At 40.1% G+C, this 18,808-nt stretch overlaps 1 protein-coding gene across 13 annotated transcripts in view; it reads left to right on the top strand.

The window, feature by feature from the left end:
- Positions 1 to 18,808, top strand: part of LOC117473796 (calcium-activated potassium channel subunit alpha-1) — a 78,483-nt gene that overhangs the window by 1,327 nt on the left and 58,348 nt on the right. For all 13 annotated transcript variants that reach the window (XM_034119682.1, XM_034119683.1, XM_034119685.1 and 10 more), the window contains exon 2: positions 9,893 to 10,036. In XM_034119682.1, coding sequence (XP_033975573.1) covers positions 9,893 to 10,036 — 144 coding nt within the window. The remainder of the gene's footprint in view (positions 1 to 9,892; positions 10,037 to 18,808) is intronic.

Genomic DNA, 18,808 nt, shown 5'->3' with positions numbered 1-18,808 from the left:
CAGTGGGGATTTAATAATTCTTCTTAAATCTCAGTAGTACTCTATCATTTCTGTTTTTTAAGAAATCCTTTTTAAAGCATATTTTCAGATTTGAGATTATGTGGAACATTTTAAAGGGTTGGTTCACCCAAATAAAAACAAACAAGCACATATTTCCCCAACTAATATCTCCTCTTGCGTTAATTATTGCAAACTATTTAGATTTTCTTCAGGTTTTGAGATATTTCCCTCTTGAGATTTCTGCCTCCCCTTAAGTATACTCGGGGAACAAGAAATGTCATTAGTGCTGCTGTAAGCAGTAAAAATAACAAATAAATTACAAAAATCAATGATGACTTATTTTTAAAGAAACACTTTTCCTGTTATTCAGGATAACCAGCAGACCATCTGTGAACATTTTGTCCTGGAACTATTTTAATTAGTTCCTATGAAAACGTATCACTGTTTGTTCTGTGTAGTAACAGGGACACTGTCTGGGATGAGCTGTTACTGTTGAATCTTAATGTAATGTTACAATTCTGTCATCACAAAGCAAATCCCATTCACAGCACCATTTACCTCGATACACATTTAATTTAGTAGTTTGGAAGAATTCACCCTTTTAAGATTTAAAAACATATGAAGCAGAAACGATACGATTTTAAAGGTTGAAAAGTTAGATACTTTCATGACCATGAATGGTTGTCACGCAAAGCGTTTCCCATGGTATATGTCCCCATCAATTTAGTTTGAGGTATTATTTTGTTGCTGCTTGAAAGCTTCAAGGGAATCATGTAGCACGATTTGTTTGACACAAATAGTCAGAATAGTTTTGCCGATTCAGGAAACACAGAGCACGTCAGCTGTCATACATTGTTGGATGGCCAACAGACATTCTCATATCTGTGTGGAGGCTAACTCTCCTGCCACACTGTAATCCCCAGAAATCATTTTCATAACATTTAAGGCACACTGCCACTAGATTTCCTGTTTCACCATAGTCCCTACCCCATCTGCCCTAAGCTGGCTGCAGTCCAGTATTTGGAAAACACATATCTGGAATGTTTATCGGCCTCTACCTGTATCTTAAAGTTTGTATCCTTCCTCGTATAAAGGACAAAGATGGACAAGCTGATAACATATGCCAGAGATAGAGCAGTTTATCTTTTGACCTGATGTGTGTGCATTCATCTCTCAAAAAGGGAGGGTGGACAAGGGAAAATGGCAAAGGCTGCATGCAGGGTGGTGCTGACCTTTTGAAGGGAGACGTGTCGTTTATGTGCTTTGGTTGAAGCTGGTAACAATTAGGGCCGCAACTAATGGCGACTTTCATCAGTGATTGATCTGCTGTTATGCTTTTGGTTATCAGTTCATTGCTTAGCCTCATCACAAGCTCCCAGAGCCAAAGGTAATGTCCTTAGATAGCTTTTTTACCCTAACACAAATTCCAAACGCATGATAAACAAGATGTTTTGATAAACTGAGAAATAAGCAGCACATCTTCACATTCGAGAAGCTTTTTTTTTTTTTACTTATATAGATGACTGAAAGCTAATATTGATTTGAGAAGACTTTTAGCTCTGTTCAAATATTTGGAAAAATCCATCAGCGTTATCCAAGTTGTATTAATACATGTGCAGAAATATCTCAGTCAAAACAGGATCAGAATGAGGTTGTTGCTTTCAGAGTCCACAGTCGAACACCCTCAAATGTAAATACAAGAGCACATTCAGATTTATTGTTTTTGCTCAGACTGTGCCAAGTGAAGCTGGTGACTCCACCAACCTGTTGTGCTCCTCTGTGGGAGTCAGCCAGGGACGGGTCATCCTTTCACTGCAAATCTTCCCCTCTGCTTTTTCTCTCCCGGCATTCATTTGGTAACTAAGCCCCGTCTTCTTCTCACCTTCTTTTTCTCATCGAAAAATCAACCTTCCTCCAAAGTGTCAGAAATGCAGTGTCAGGTGCATACGGTATGTGCCATATGAATCAGTGTTTTTGTTGCTAAGCAACTAGCAAGCAAAGGATTTCATTATAAGAGTAAATCTCGCTCTTATGCAGTTGTCTAGGCTGTGAGATGTGGCAGGTTGTGTTGGAGGAACACCTCCCCACCCCCTCCCGGTCTGTGCATGTCATTAACAGCCCAAACATGGAGCCTTCAGCGGAGCGCACATTGTTATCGTTCATAGATGGGAGGTGATAATCAGTTTCCTCCTTTTCTGTTTTCCATTTTGTTTTCCCTCTCTGTGGGGCGTTCGCTGCCCCCGTTCTGCTCTCTTCTAACTTCTCACAGCTCTCATGTCTCTGAGACTGAGTCTGTTTCTCTGTGGCTCTGCCTCCCCAGTCAGACGGTAATCGATGAAACTCGTCGTTTGTGGGGTTCTGATGGATGCTGGCTATTATCTGTCTGGGAGGAAGGAGGAAACTGTTCATTGTAAATGGCACGGTACTTACGGAGGGAGGATGACAAGCTGTGGCAGCTTCTCACTCATTCCTCTGACTCACAGTCAGCAAGTTTTGTTGAAGGAATCGGTTTTATTGTTGGTTCAATATGTGTTCAGAAGAGCTGCTGGAGGTTTCAGACACCATATATCCAGCAGTGGATGTGTACGTGGAGTATAATGTGCCACTGGCTGTTGTTTGTTCAAGGTATTGAAAAAGGCCTCAACTATTTTTAGCCTCTAGGTTCTGGCAATGTCAGCTGATCGACCACTTTAATCCAGCCAGAAAAACTTTTTTAGATGAATTGCCACTAAATTTGCTTAAAAAATAAATTTTTCCGAAGGGGATGTATTGAATAAATGTTTGAAATTCCCTGAAATGTTCCTCTAGCACCATCATCAGGTAGACATCAAGTGAAATGTCCCGACAACTATAGCAGTAAAATACTGATATTCATGGTCCTTGGATCAAATTTATATTGTTTTCATTTGAATACTTGTTTAATGTATTAATGTTTATTCACATTTTTCCTATTTTCATATTTGGGCATGTATTTTGTATGTTGTAGGCATGCTACATTGATAATGTGGGAGTGGTCTCTCTTCTAGAAGCTTTCTACTGCGTAATGATATTGTTTGATTCATATCTAAAAAGGCACGTTATGCATCGCTCACTCTGAGAGCCATGTGCATCTTGTTGCAGTGACTCAGTGTCCTTAGATGTGATGGGTGGCGGATGATTGGAGGATTCACATATAGAGTCATCTCTCACGCTGCTTTGAAGTGCCATCTGAAATATTGTAATTATGAGATGAGTGCTCAGGATCGAACAGTGGTAATTACGAGACAGAAAGTTGGAATAGCTGAGAGGCACTTTACTGTGTGTCTCTCACACACAAAGACATACACACACAAAATGGCAACAAGTCAAGAAGGGTGAATATACATGCTGCACAGAATTAACTACACCAGCTATCATAGATAATCTTTTTAAACTAGAGCATTTATTCACCATTTCTGGAACACAAACTGGCACTCTGCTGCACTACTTAATACAAAATACAAGAGCCTGAGTTAGCTAGTGTCCATTTGACTTTATTTGCAGGCAGGAGAGCTTTAAAGGTGGGGTAGGTAAGTTTGAGAAACCGGCTCGAGATCGCTAGAATTTGAAAATACACAACCGGAAAAAATCTACCACTTCCTTACAGAGCCCCTCCTCCAACACACACGAACGTGCACATGACCAATGAGGGCACGAGATAAGTTTGTGCACAGATGGAAGGCTGACAGGCAGGTAGGCCATCCAGTTATTTTAGCCAGGCCGGCTAAAATGATTGGTCGTGCTTTTTACAGTACTACGGCTTCCACAGATGACATTTTTTTATGGATTTTTTGTCAAAGCACTTAAGATATTCATTGCTATCGGGATGTTAAGAGCATTCCATGGAATATAACAAAAAGTGTATCTCGAGCCGGTTTCTCAAACTTACCTACCCCACCTTTAACACATTATACTTCAATATGAGTTTATAAGAAACGGCACAGCATCATTTATTTAACGTGCAGATCTCTGACCCTTCAACAATATCTCTGCAATGAAGCTTGTCAGTCCTCCTTGTAAAGAAAGCATATATATTCCATGTTAAGTCCTTTTATATTTGCTGTGTAATTAGTATGGCTAGTATTAGCTACTCACATTGCATAATATACAGCATGCTGCAGCTTGGCTGTCATTGCACCATCTGGGATCCAACAGGTCTCAGATTATCACAAATGTTAAAAAACCCATCAGTGCCAGAGACTGCTCTGCTCTGAATGAGCAGAGCAGAGCAGTAAGACAATACATGCAGTTGATTATGTTATAAAACAAGTTTTATAGCAAATGTGCATGTCTTTATATAGGTACAATCTTTTGAAAATCTAATTCAACTTAACTTGAACTTTTTTAATTGATTTTTGCAGCAACTTTTAACGCTTTTTGCTGTTTTCAACTAATTCAAATAGTGTGTGTTGATGTTCATCAACAGGTGGGTCATTTATATATAACAGATATTACTCATGTCCAGTTTTAGCTTCTTATACCACATAACAATCTGAGTTCAGCTGCTCACTGAGGCTTCTCTGCTTTTTGCCATTTATAATCATGTAGAGTTTCACAAAATATGTGTTGCTTTTCATTCAGTAATTCAATGATTGGAAAGACTTGGGGGCAAGTGCAATATTAAAGGTCACCTATTATCTAAAATCCACTTTTTCACGTCTTTTATACATAAACATGTGTCCCCTCTGTGTAAAGAGATTCTGAAAGTTTCAGGAAAAAATATTTGCTCTCTTTATCTCCTGATCCATATAATTTTGGCAACTTTATGATGTCATAACGATTTTTTTGGCTTGTGTAACCATTAGCCAATTACCAACCAAGGTAACACCCGCCCACCTTATTACCTGAATCTCCTCCTAGAGCACCATTGTGTTCTTTTTAAACAAATATCTCTCAGAGGGGCGTGGGGGAGTGGCTCCTTATTTTGATCTAAAGTAACAGACACAGAATCAGCACTTCTGAAACAGGGCTGAAACAGAGGGGATTATGGGATGCTACAATGCATGATATGTTTGGTATTTTGAGCCAAACACTTCAGAGACATGTTTTGTATATATCTGAGACCTATAATATATTGATGAAAAACAGTATAATAGGGGACCTTTAAATACAGTCTTTCTTCACACAGCGGCCGGGTCATAGATCAGATATAAGATATTTTAGGAATTTTTCCCTTCTCTGACAACGTCTTGATTTATTATTAATTCGATTTCTTTATTAATATATTTTTAAATAATGTATTCACTTTTGCAGATATTGTGTCACAAGCCACATGTTCTATTCTAGCTTAATGTACTTTCTGTTTGAAAAATGGTAATTGCGTATCCTGAGAATAGGCCAGCAGTGGTGATCAATGACCTCTGGTGTCAGGGGGACTAGATTTAGGACAGATAGTGAAACCTATATTTGGAGGCTGACTATTGATCAAAGTGACACAGAGGGGATGTGCTGCCTGAAAGGGCGTAATGACTACTTTCTCTTGTGTGTCCTGCTATTACAAATGAAGCCCGTCTATTTTCATCTAATTGAAATAGAGATCAGTGGAGTGAAAGTGTAGAAAAGGAACTACAACTTTTATAAGAGTCGTTATACCCCTCTTGATTTCAGCTGAATTACCGCTTTTCTTAGAGGAAGTGATTACATTGATTAGATAGATTTAAATGTAAAAAACACAGCACTTCATCTTCAAACTGAAGGTACCTTCCTGCAATCTAACCTTAAGGTGACCCCGACCCTTTTTAAGAATAATTGGACTGAAGCATGCCATGAATATCGCGTCATTTATCTTTTGATCTTTGGAAAATATCATGGTCAATGTGTTTTCAGTGTACAGTTTTTACAATTGGTCATTAATGTGCCAGGAGACGACAGCGTGGCGCCAATTAGGCCTCCTTCAAGGTTTCCCTCCAAACATCCTGTGTATGAAACAGGGAAATGCTTTGTTGGATAAAATACCAAGTCCAGTTTTTCATAGAGTTGTGTTGAAAAGCCAGAGAAGACTTTGTATGAGTTGTGGTGTTAGTGCAAGTGTTTTAGAGAGAAAATAAAGAATCCTAAACACTTTTGGTGCTAACCATTAAATAATTAGTTTACCAATATTATATAAAACACTTTCACATTACACAATGAGGCACTTATTTAAGATTTAAGGGATTTACATTTGTCTTATTAGACGATAAAGCCTATTGAAAAGGAAGAAAAAAAAACTAAAATAAATACAAATAAGAAACACTAAAATCAAGGAAAAATAAATAAAATAAGAGATCTATATCAACAGGAAGAATGTCTCTGAACAAAAACTTAGATACATAACCCCCATCTCCACCAAGACTAAATTAATTACTGTATAAAGAGTTCTAATTATCATTTGAGTTAAACATTTGATTGGTTGGAAATGTTTCTGAAGTACTCAACCACAAATCCTCTAGAAAAAATACTATTTCCCCATCTTTTGTAGAAACACTTGCTCCGTCATCTGAGAAAAACGAAATGTTTCCACTAAGCTGCGTCTCATTTCATTAAGTGGCTTATTTTACCAATTTGAATTTCATGGCCATAAATATAAAGAGCCTAAACGCTCAATTTGTTATTGATTTTGACTACTCCATGAATGCATAAGAGGATGCAATATATTATTATTGAGCAGAGTGCATATCAACCAATACTGAAATGTTTTCATTATTAAATGAGCAATCCTAAGCACTAGTCCTCCTACTTTATTATTCCTTTAATATCCAGTGACTTACCCCTATATGTTTGGTGTGGGACACAGTGTAAAATAACTGCTGCCTGTTTTACCACTTTATTAGAGGAAAAGATGCCACACTCTGAGTGCAATTCACAAATAAACAATAGAAAACACTGCCTGAAAACAGCTGATACCTGTTGCCTCTCGTTTCTTAATTGCAGTTTCACAGAATCTTCCATTTCTGTTTCTTGTTGATAGCATTAGCTGCTAAGTGAGCTGGACATGTTATTTCACTGTGATCAGGTTAGTGCTGCAGGCTGTAGGACGTGTAACACGGTCTGCTGGTGGTCCTGCTTCTCTCTGACTCATGGCTCTGAACGTGATTACATTTCTTAGTGCAGCCAGCTAATAATAATGGAGACGGTTGAAATGTGTGGCGTGTGGGTGGGCACCATTATTGTAAAAGATGCTGACACATTTTTTTATATTAAAAGCGGTAAAGTACATACTAGTATACGAGTACTGTTTCCATTGAAGACTTGATAAATTTGTCTCGACTATATTTCTGAGGGGAAGAATTTAACTTTTACTCCAATACATTAGCTAATTATATCATGCTCTATGCTGGCAGTAATTGTCATGCATTATTCTGTAAAATCAAAGATAAGAGCCATACCGTTGCACAAGGCGATATGTGGACTGAGAGCTGTGAAAGTTTAAAATAATGACTAACTTTTGGTTTTAGTCTTCTCATTAAATGCCGTGCCAATCACAAACAATTTAGAATATCTTTTTCAGATTTACGTTACTTACCTACCTTTCTTTATAAACATGACTGCTGGCAAACAGATGCCCTGTATTCTCAGACCATTAATGAATTAATCGCCTTATTACAGTGGTGCGTCAACCCCCTTCAGCAAAACAAAGATTTCTGGTGGATTGGAAGCACGCGCAACACATGTTGTAACTTTTTTGTTGTAACTTTGAAACATGAAAGGGCATCGACTTCTCCCACGTGACAAGCAGTGCTGCCTCAGAGAGAGTGATGTGTGACACCATTAAGGTGCAGGAGGGTAAAGAGTCTGAGTCGTCAATCAAACAAAACACGTAGGTAGGTAGCCTCGTGGATGTGGGGTGTTTCATCAGGGAGCAGGGCTAACCTCTGCATCCTGTCTCGATTTCCTGCTCTGTGAATCATGCCAGTCCCAGCAGACAGACACACAGAGGCAGACAGACAGGTGGACAGACAGGCAGGCAGGAAGCCAGGCAGCCCACTCAGTGGAGCAGAAACACCAGGAGCTCAGCGGCTGCCATGGATACACTCCTGGAGTCTCTGCTCCGCTCACTCTGTATGTTTACTGTATGCATGTGTGCATGCATGTGCGTGGGATCATTTTGGAAGCATGGAGCCTGGTCACTAAAATCAAAAGGAGCTGAGATTTTTGGGTATTGAGCAGTTGCTCATGTTGTTTTTTTACAAAGCTGTCAATCAAACAAAACACGTAGGTAGTACATTTCTATTCACAAGGTTCATTTGTACTCTGCTACTTTATGTCAACTTAAAACCAATCAGAAATTCAGTAATTAACAATAAATTAAATAAAAATTATGAATATGGCCAGTTAGTGCTCCTAACTGGCCCAGACCCACATCATGTCGGTTTTTAAGGGTTTGAGTGTCGTTCAGCTCCTTGTTTTGATTTGACATAACTTTTCTTTCACATGCAAATGTAACATTTGAGGAATTTTTTGTTTAAAGCTTCACTAACCAATGTTTTATTTTTAGCACTGATTAGGTTAAAGGTAGGGTAGGTACATTTGAGAAACCGGCTCGAGATCGCTAGAATTTGAAAATACACAACCGGAGAAAATCTGCCACTTCCTTATAGAGCCCCTCCTCCAACACACACGAACGCGCACATGACCAATGAGGGCACGAGATAAGTTTGTGCACAGATGGAAGGCTGACAGGCAGGTAGGCCATCCAGTTATTTTAGCCGGGCCGGCTAAAATGATTGGTCGTGCTTTTTACAGTACTACGGCTTCCACAGATGATTTTTTGTCAAAGCACTTAAGATATTCATTGCTATCGGGATGTTAAGAGCATTCCATGGAATATAACAAAAAGTGTATCTCGAGCCGGTTTCTCAAACTTACCTACCCTACCTTTAAACAATTAATTTTAAATTTTAAATATAATGGAAATGTTGTGGCAAACACTGTGGCTGTTATAAACTACAGGGAAAACAATAATATTGTGAACAGAGTGATAGAGTATTTAGCAGCTAAAGAGCCAGATCTTTTTTTAAGAGTTGATGGAGTCCAAAATAGAAGTAAAAGGAGAATGATTACTGGACTCACATTTATCAAGTGTCCGGAAACATGACTCCAAATAATTTTAATGTTGCTCCATGTCTGCTAACACGTTAGCCATAAGGTGATATTAATATAAGTCATAATGCTATCTGCTACTTGCTTCCTGCTAAGAAAAGAAGTGTGGCTTCTTTCATTTCAATATTGCACTCACCGTTGTAACATGTGCTAACTGAAAAAACATTTTGAGTTAGAGCAATCAGTTACATTTTGTGTGCAGCATCAATTATATGATATAACATTTTATTTAGTCAATGCACTCTGGCTCCTATAGACACAAGCTATTGCTTTCAATTTCACTTGGATAACATTTCAAGCTGTTGTCACACACGGGACTCAATGCTTCTGCATTTGTGGACATCTCCAACATAATTTGACCAAGACACTAACCTTTACTATAACACCTATTCTGCCATGTGCCTCTACAGAACGTAATGGTTCCTTCTGTCTTTATTTGTCTTCACGATGGCGCCTGGATGCGTGATGGGCAGCATCTTGGTTTGAAAAACGATGTTGATAAAAAGTAGGAAAATAAAACATTTATCTTGGAACAAACTGCCATTGTGGAAGCACTCGTCTTTTCCTGTGGTAGAGGAGATTCCCAAGAAGAATACTGGGAATGATCCACCAGAATATGAAAAAAGGCCGTTGTATGTACTGTAGTTTATTGTATAAGCAAGATACTATTCAATGCTAATATTAACATTTATTTTGAAGATAGTGATTGTTTGATTTGCAGACTTTCTAAACAAATCATTTCTTGTCTCTGCATCACATGTTTCACTGCTAACTTCTGCATCCCCTCTCCTCCCAGACGGTCCATCGGATCACCACAGGCGATGGCATCAAGCGCGTTGATAAGGAAGACCCGGCGGCCAGCGAGGTGGGCTGGATGACCTCGGTCAAAGACTGGGCCGGGGTCATGATATCAGCTCAGACACTGACAGGAAGAGTCCTGGTGAGTTCACACTCTCAACATTTTTCTTTACAATGAATAGAGGGCTTATATTTACTTCCAAACTGAATTAAACCTTGCGCAAAATGTAATTATATTGAAAATCGAAATTGTGTTGAACCTCCTCATACTTTGTAAAAGGGTCTTGTGAAAATGATTTGTTGAGTAGAAACTTGCGTCTTGCATCAACCATTTACCTTGAATGTCCCTGGGATTTATTACTGCTTGGCTAACGCATAAATAGAGGCTATTGTTTTGAAGTGCATATCTTGGCAGCTTATCTCTCAGACTGAGAGGCAGACACATCAAAACAAAGCCAGGGCGAAAAAAGAGGAGATTTAAGGAGTGAATTAAGGTCATACAACCCCATAATGCCCTCAGACAGCAGCAGAGAGAAAGTGATCCAGATGTCTGCAGGAGGGAGGGACATGTACAGTTTACCCATAGCATTTGGTCAGTGGTTGCCATGGAGCCTGGTGTGTCTGTTGACAGCGTCATGTGGAGAGCAAATGCCTCTCCGACTATATCTTCCATATCAGATCCTTATTATGTTGTCCCGCCCAATGGCACAGTTTCATTATGATGGACATTCTGCTATCCTCTTTGCTTCTTATATTAAAACAGTGTTTGATGATTTGGATGTGAGTGCTTGGCAATGCAAGGTAGGTCTGAGGAGTGATGAAATGAAAAGGCATGAGTGGGAGAACCATGCCAAGGCTTGCCGCAGTGCTCAGGGCTGAACCCACTTTCACCCACCCCTCTAAACGTGGTGCAACGTCTCCATTTGGCTCAGCATGTGGATGTTGTTAATCATGAATTCTGGGTTGGCAGCCACATTCAAGCACAATGGGTTAATGTGACATTTGAACAAAGCACTTAATTCATGTTTGTTGGACAAACAAGGAAGGATATGATGAGCATCAAACCTTTAAGTTGTAGATTCAAACTATTATTTGTAAAGATCTCTCACTGTGACAAACAGTTTATAGTGCTTTAGTCATATATGCATCATGTTTGTCTGATAACGTTTTTATTTTTAAACCCAGGGAAATGAAACATGTCTTAGTTGTTTTGGGATGATGTGTGTAACCGTAAGCTTTCTGCAATGAGGTGATTAATACCGGGAAACGTTTTCTTCATCTTCCTCTAAATGTCATATGAAACTGTGATGACTGATCTCAGGTTGTCCCCACGGCGTCTTCTTCTCGTCCTGAGCCCAGGCGCCAGTGATGCTCAACACTGACAGCAGCATATTGCTAAGAGAAGCGTGACATCGGCTCTTCCTGTGCTTCCTTGTTTTTCCCTTTGAACCACCAACGCTCCCCTCAATGTGCAGCTCTAGTGCCCCGTCTCAAATGATGGCTTGCCACAGAACTGTTTAGCGAGCGCACGTCTGTAACCATGGCAACTGCAGCTTACCTTAACACGGCAGATGTGTGTGATTTCTATGTCAGGCTGTTTAGGGGGCATATTAAAGCCTATTTACAGGTAATCTGAGAGGGAAGTTGACCAGGGAGTAAGATAATGGGTTAGTTTTAGTGAATAGCAGTGTGTGTATGTGCGTGTGTGTTTTTATTTCATACATCTAGCTGTGTGTGTTTGTTGAGCTGTTATTCCCACATCCTCACCCACGTTGTTGTTCAAAACAGGCAGCCTGTTTCTCTTGAAATATTCTAAAACATATTTACTCCAGGATATTAATGTCCACCTGTTTGATACACATAGTTTTCATTAATTAAGTTCAGTAGAGGGTGTTATGTTGTTTTTATACCCAAGGAGTAGTACATTCCAGAAATCATAGTTTTTTTCGATGATTCACTTTGTCCATGTTCATCCAAGCAAAATGTATTTTGACAAATTAAACCTGGTAAAAAGGCGTAAATCTTTATGCAGTCAAGGAGGGATAAATATTCCCCTTAAAGACACATTGAGACAGCTCCATGATGACTGCAGGATTTTTTGCACTTGTGAGACGAATAAGCAAAAAAAGAAGTGAAATGCTTTCCAGTGTGAAATCACCAGTTGAAAAACATTACGTGATGAAAAATATACTTGTAAATCATGCATTTCTGTTCAATGTTTCGATTTAATTAACTCAGGGTGCGACATGTGACAAAGGTTAAGAAGCTGGTAAAGGTTTGAAGAACACGACACACAAACCTTTCTTTAGCTTCTTAGTTATATTGCATTACATAAATGTCTCTCGCCTCTTGTAATCTGGCTTTTCAAACTGAAATGTTGAGGTTCAACCCGAGCAATTGCAGAATTACACGTGTTAACCAAATGTAATTCTCGCTGCCTGCCGAGCTGTTTACCTCTGTCGGATGTTGAGTGATAAACAGGTGCAGGCGGCCTGTCGTAGACCCAGCGGCCTGATGTTCATTTGCCCGGCTGGCTTTCCATCTCAGCAGATTGTAAAAGATCAAACCTCGCCTTTAGGGCTATTTGATTAGCAGGGAGGACACTTCCTGATGACCTTTGAGTCTGTAAAGGTTTATCTGCTGGAGATCTGCGCTCCACTCCTCGTGCACTCACATAAAAAGGCGAGCCTCGTGTTTATTCTCTAATTTCTGAACAACAGTAAGTGAGGATATGGTTTCCCCCAGATTGGGGACACGTTAGGATCCCATCTGTCTCTTTATGCATTATTACATTTCCCCTCCCCCCTGGTCATTTTCACATCATACAAGACCACCCTCCCTATTTGTGAAATATGTCATCCTATTACTGTTTGCTCACGTCAAAACAAACAGACCTGGCTTTAGGGGCTGAACAGGTGGCAGCAGATTGTACGTGCGCCAAGAAACCCAGCGGCTTTCCTGTAATGTCATGCGTCTATTTCCTGATCCAGTCACACTCTCCTAAAGGATGTTCTCATGGAGGAATTGTAGGACGGGGGGTGTGTGATGGAGCGTCTAAGGTTAGAGTATTCTGGGGGAAAATGTGATTTTGCTTAAATGATGGGATCCTGCTGAGTGACATTTAGCCCACATGCGCTCGCTTCTGGAGGTCCACGGGGGTCCTGGGATGTCACAAAGCTATTATTCTGGCCAGAAGAAAGGCTTTCTATAAATGGAAGCTCAGAGCTGCCCTCTGGCACCGTTCAGTTTGCACTCTGTGCCCCATAAACCCAATCTCAGTCACAGGTGGAACAGCTTCGGTGATTTTGAGTAAGAATTGGATGAGTTGTCTCTTCTGACACCACATGCCTGGATAGGTTAGGCTACTTAGCAATGCTATCTTTTCACACTGTATGCGAGTGGATCCATACATATTGGGGATTGAAAAAAAAAGTATGCAATTCCAAATAACTTGGGTTTTATTCCCTTTTTGTCCAAAGGTTTTCAATACACAGCAAATATCTGTACATGATATACATGTAGAGTTTTAATTTGATCTGAACAATCTAATTAATGGTACCTTCCATTTTAAACCAAACAAAAATGTCCTGTGGTTCTTCTTTTTTCCTATTTTCATTTGAAGTAAATATGTATTGGTTTTGGCCCTAAGAGTTCCCATCATGCTTTGGGTGATATTATTGTTGCCACTGAGTCTGCCTGTAAGCTATGAGCCACACCTAATGGTGTCGTATTTATTTGATTTAGTCTAACCCTAACCCCTTATTTAGTCTAACCCTAACCCCTTATTTAGTCTAACCCTAACCCCTTATTTAGTCTAACCCTAACCCCTTATTTAGTCTAACCCTAACCCCTTATTTAGTCTAACCCTAACCCCTCTGCGACATGGAAAGTGATGCTACATCAGACACTAGATGTTCTAAGGTGTTTTCCTTATCCCCATTTGTTTGATTGGTTGCGTCACCACTACACCGTATATTTTCTATTTAAAGCCAAGGTAAATGTAAGAATTTATTTTTAACAGTGACCTGGCCAATAGAACATCATGGAAAGAATTTCAACTGTAATCACAAACAAATTAAACAGACAAATACAATATTCACATATGTACAAATGAGAAAAAACTGTTATACAGGTACCATTAAATCATTTTTTGTGAGAAATGGTTTTAAACAATCAAAGGAAAATGCAGAAAAACAGTTCTTGGATCTATGTTGGAAGTATCAGGGATGCAGTGGGGTACAGCAAGCCGGAGGGTATAATAGCAGTTTTTTTTTTTTTTGGCCCAATCCTGGAACTTTACATGTTAAATGGTTTGCGAGAGGTGTCTGCTAAGTAACCTCTACCTCATCTTTACCAGCTGCCAAACAAAGAGTGCTGCAGATTCAGAGTCGTCTAGGATTACTGAGGTCAACATGTGGAGGGAGTCCTATTGGATGTCTCGGCCGCTCTCTAGATTTGATGTCACCCGGTAGCAGCCTCAGGGGGAGTACGGAGCTCTGAGCAGATTTATAGGTGGGCCAGAAGGGCACTTTCATCAGGCGGACAAACTCACCTCATATTCCTCTGAGGGGCTCGGTCGTGCAGCGGCATTTGCGCCACTACATGGAAAAGCTTTTTGCCTGATGAGGGAGAGAAAGAGTAAACACTTTACTGGGGACTTGCTGTCTTTTCTGGCACAACAGAAATGTCCAATGTGCCATTCAGAAGTGATGGAAGCACTTGTCCTTTTCATGACTGATTTCAGCTTAGTGCTTTCTTATTATCACACTTTTCTCTCAGTGTATAGCTCAGCATACTCTGTGTGCCCTTTTCTTGACATTCCCTGTTAACACTTGGCTTCAGATTAGGACATCAGTGTTGTTGTATGTAATTGATATGCTACCGCCATGCCTGTGGCTTTGCGACAGAGACAGGAGGCTGTTGGACACCTGTGGACTCTGGTGCCAGCGGGATCGTGTGTTACTTTCACCGCGCCCAGCACAACAGAGTGAACAACGTGGGAGCGTCACTCTGCTCTCCGCCCGTCGCTCAGTCTGCCGCTATTTTCGGGTGACAGCAGCTGCCAGGCCTGTTTTGTCAGGGCCTCGCTGAAGGAAACAATGCCATGTGTGACCAAAGTTAAATTAGGGTTTTAGTTTTTCCCAGTCAAAACAATGAACATCTCAATCTCAAGTCATTTTTGTCTGTGATTTTGAATATGATGAACATACTTTTCTTAAAAAAATGAAAAAAATCTACAAGTGTGGTGAGGATATTTCAATGTCTTTCTAAAGTAATCACCTCAGTTCAATCATTTTTCAAAAAATTAGGGTTTTTAATTTGAACAGGAATGAATGAGGAAGGTCAGTGGAGTAAACTCTATGCCTAAACGCAGCATCACAAAGTCGCTAACATGGCTGCAGATTGTTAGTCTTGTTTTACTTTTTGAGATGGACCCTGGAGAATAAACAGTAGCTCATTTGCATTTCTTTCCCATTTCCTCCACTTTTAATGAACATTATAATTCCCAAGCTGTAGAGGTCCCAAGAGGACCTTGTTTGTTTAAATTCAGCAGGAAACATACCTTTTGTCTGCTGATAATTGGTCTGCCCTTTTCAGATATCCAAGTACTTTTTGCTCGGATGACCTTAGCTGACATCATGCCGGTTCCTTAGTACTAAGGACTAGGCTGTCTTATTTACTGGCTTGTTCTCATGTGTGTCTGTCTAGAGTTATAGCATCATTAGTATATGCCCTCCGTGCATCACACACACAAGTGTTAGTGTCGCTTTGACATATTTATTTGAAGGTATCTTGACCCGTGGCCATCTGTGTCTGAGTCTACAGATTGCGAGTTGCTTGATCTTTAACTCTCTGCTCCCGTGGCGCCAAATTCTTGTGGCAAATGGTTTTTGGACACGAGTAAGTACCAGGTGTGATAATTATATCCCCCATGGGCAGTGGGAGAAGGAGTTTCTAATTTGGAACTTCTCTATGTTTGGCAGCCACTGTACATATTCAGCAGGATCTCATTTGGCACAAACAATCGGTTGAGTATAATTAGTTTTGTGGAGCAGCCTCAAACTCAGACAGCAGGACAAACTGTGGAGAGGAGACTTGCGATAACATCCGTCCCTGTCCCAAAAATTCAAATGTTATTAGCAGTACGATGATAAGTCACAAATTTGGCTCCCCAGATTTCATTAACAATCATTAGCCCCACAATGACCCGGCAGCCGCTGCTTTATTGGAGCTCACAGAGTCTTCAAAACTCATCAAAATCACTCACAGGAAAGGCAGACATAAAGGAGGTGCAAATGAGGTAGCTCTTGATTTCTGCAGCTGGCACTTCAAGTTCAGTTTAATTAATTAAAATGGCCACTTAGAGAACATTTATATATGTCGAGGTTTGAAGATATTGCAAACTGGCCACACGACAAGCTCTAACTTTGAGAGTGCACTTTAAGTTCAGCGCTCAATTTATTACAACCAAATCCTGTCTGATTGGAGAATTCTAACACATTGAATACATTATTATGTCTGAAACCATATTCTCCACCTGCTGCTGAGCTCACACTTCATGCATCCCCTCTACAGTTAAAAATGTGTGCAGCTGCTACAGTCACCGTATGTCCAGCTTCCCAGATGCACAACATGATTTACATTTTCACACATAACAGGAATTTCCATTGTAAGGGCAGGGCGTCTTCTCTCTCCATCTCTCAGTGGGAACCCCTCCTCTCTGAGAAGCTGGGTGACTCATCGCTTCTGCTCCAATCAAACGCCAGTCCGCTCATCGATAGACATCAGACCATTTTTATCTTATTTTAGGAAAAACATCCATTTCCTTGTATCACATTTTTGTGTCAGTTTCCCTTATGTGTCAGCTTATTCCTTTTTGTTTTAAAGACAAGTGAGTTACAACCTCATATTTCAGCTTAGACAGACAGCGAGAGGCTGGGGGGAGACACATCTATCCCCCCCCCATCCTAAGCTCTTTACGCCTCACTGTGAGAGTGGTTGGGCTGCTTCCAGGATGGCTTAAATCATGGCTTAGAGTCTGTGGGATTTGGGGTTCTACGCGGCATGTTTTGTATGTTAATAGCTGAATAATGGCGCAAACTGTAGTGAGTGTCAGCTCTTATTTATAACAGAGCCAAACATGCTGTTTTGGTCTAATGAGAGTCGATTTTTGGATCAATCCTCTCACATGAAAAAGATACTAAAGGGAAAACTGAATCCCAAATAGACTTTCAAGTCAAGCATGACAGAGAGAGATGTTCCACAAGGCTTGACCCAAAAATGTTTCCAGGATCGCGGCATTGTTGTCGCAGCTTAGCGAGGGTGTCGTCAGCGCTCATACAGCAGATCGCTCACCATATACAGGGACGGATGTCAAACGAACACAGGATCAGGTTTCAGATGGCGGGTAGTTACAGTGCAACCTATACAACCTGAAACACAAACTGAGCACTTGTGTGGAGCTGCCAATAAGGGTTTAAAGGAGGATCCAGTTTCTAAAGTCTTTAACCTCCATTGTTTTTTTTATATCTGTGCAATCTGGCTAATGGACAGAGGCCAGATATCAAACGACTGTCAGCAAAGTATGAGATTATCTTGTGACATGTAGCAACTGTAATGATAACACTCCTATAAAGATACTACCATATATATGATTGTACGTTTTTGGTATCATACTGTAAGGGAAAAGGGGAATACCATTTATTTTCGAATAGCATGTACTTTATCACGGCACACTGAGCATTGAGGCAGTAAACAAAATGGCAAGAAATACAATATCGCTTTCCGTTCAGCACCACTACCACTACACACAACACAACAACTAAACCAGCTTTTTGTTTGCCAAACAGATTTGATATTTCTCTTTACAACACTGGCCTTTAATACTTGTGTATACTGTATTATTATACTTAAATTATGTGTGCCTCAGAGTATAATTTCGGAGAGGCTTACAAAATGCTGTGTCTTAAAGAACAAACCACATGAAACAATTTGTCATTCTCCAGATATTTAGAAAGAAAAATAGAATTAATAGGTGGTTGGAATTGACTCAGAGTATCTTTTCGTCCACTTTCGTGCTGCTGGGATAAATATTGTCAGCGAAGGAGGAAGAAATGTTTGAACAGGAGAGTCACTTCAGGCTCCAAACATACTTGCCCTTATTTGTACAATAATTGGGTCAGCAACATGGAATATTCATCCAAACAGAAAAAAGACTGCTATTTTGTGTAAACAGTTTAAAGGTGATCTAAAGTGTGACTCACTGCTTTTATAGCCCTACTTCAATTTTCGACCTTGCCCCCATCTGCTGCTGTGGAGTTTTTAGAAAAACCCAGCACATGTGTTATCAGCATAGCATATTGCAGTACCCGCATTTCAAAGAAAATGTCAATCTAATCATGCGCTCACAAGCCCCTGAACCTGTTTCCCAGTTAGTCCTGTCTTTTCTTCACTTTTGGATTCCCAGTAGAGACCTGCGGGAGGCTGTTACACCAGTTCACTGAGCAGCACTTATTAGACTATGTGTTGATGTTGGGGGAAGGAGTGAAGTGAGTGAGACCCTGAAGGCTCTTCCTCCGGCAAACCTCAATTCTCAGGAGTAAACTGCTTATAGCTGACAACAACAGTCATTTACCTCTGTGTGTCCTACGTGTGTCCGCTGAACGAGTTGGAGAATATGACACATGAGTTTATTTTTTACATTAAAGTATGTTTTTTTCTTTTTCTTTGGAATAATTATATATTTCAACACAGTCATTTAGGACACATGCAACATAAAGGGCCTGTATTATTTATATTTAGTCATAAATCAATGTGCATCAAGCTGCCACACATTGTAATTTGGACAGCAGCTGTTGGGAAAGTTCACCAGGTTATTTTTGACCTGTTGTTTCAACACCAGTGTGTTTGCTAA

The sequence above is a fragment of the Trematomus bernacchii genome, unplaced genomic scaffold, assembly GCF_902827165.1.
Source record: "Trematomus bernacchii unplaced genomic scaffold, fTreBer1.1, whole genome shotgun sequence".
NCBI classification, from domain to species: domain Eukaryota; kingdom Metazoa; phylum Chordata; class Actinopteri; order Perciformes; family Nototheniidae; genus Trematomus; species Trematomus bernacchii.
This window is presented reverse-complemented; position numbering and strand designations above follow the sequence as displayed.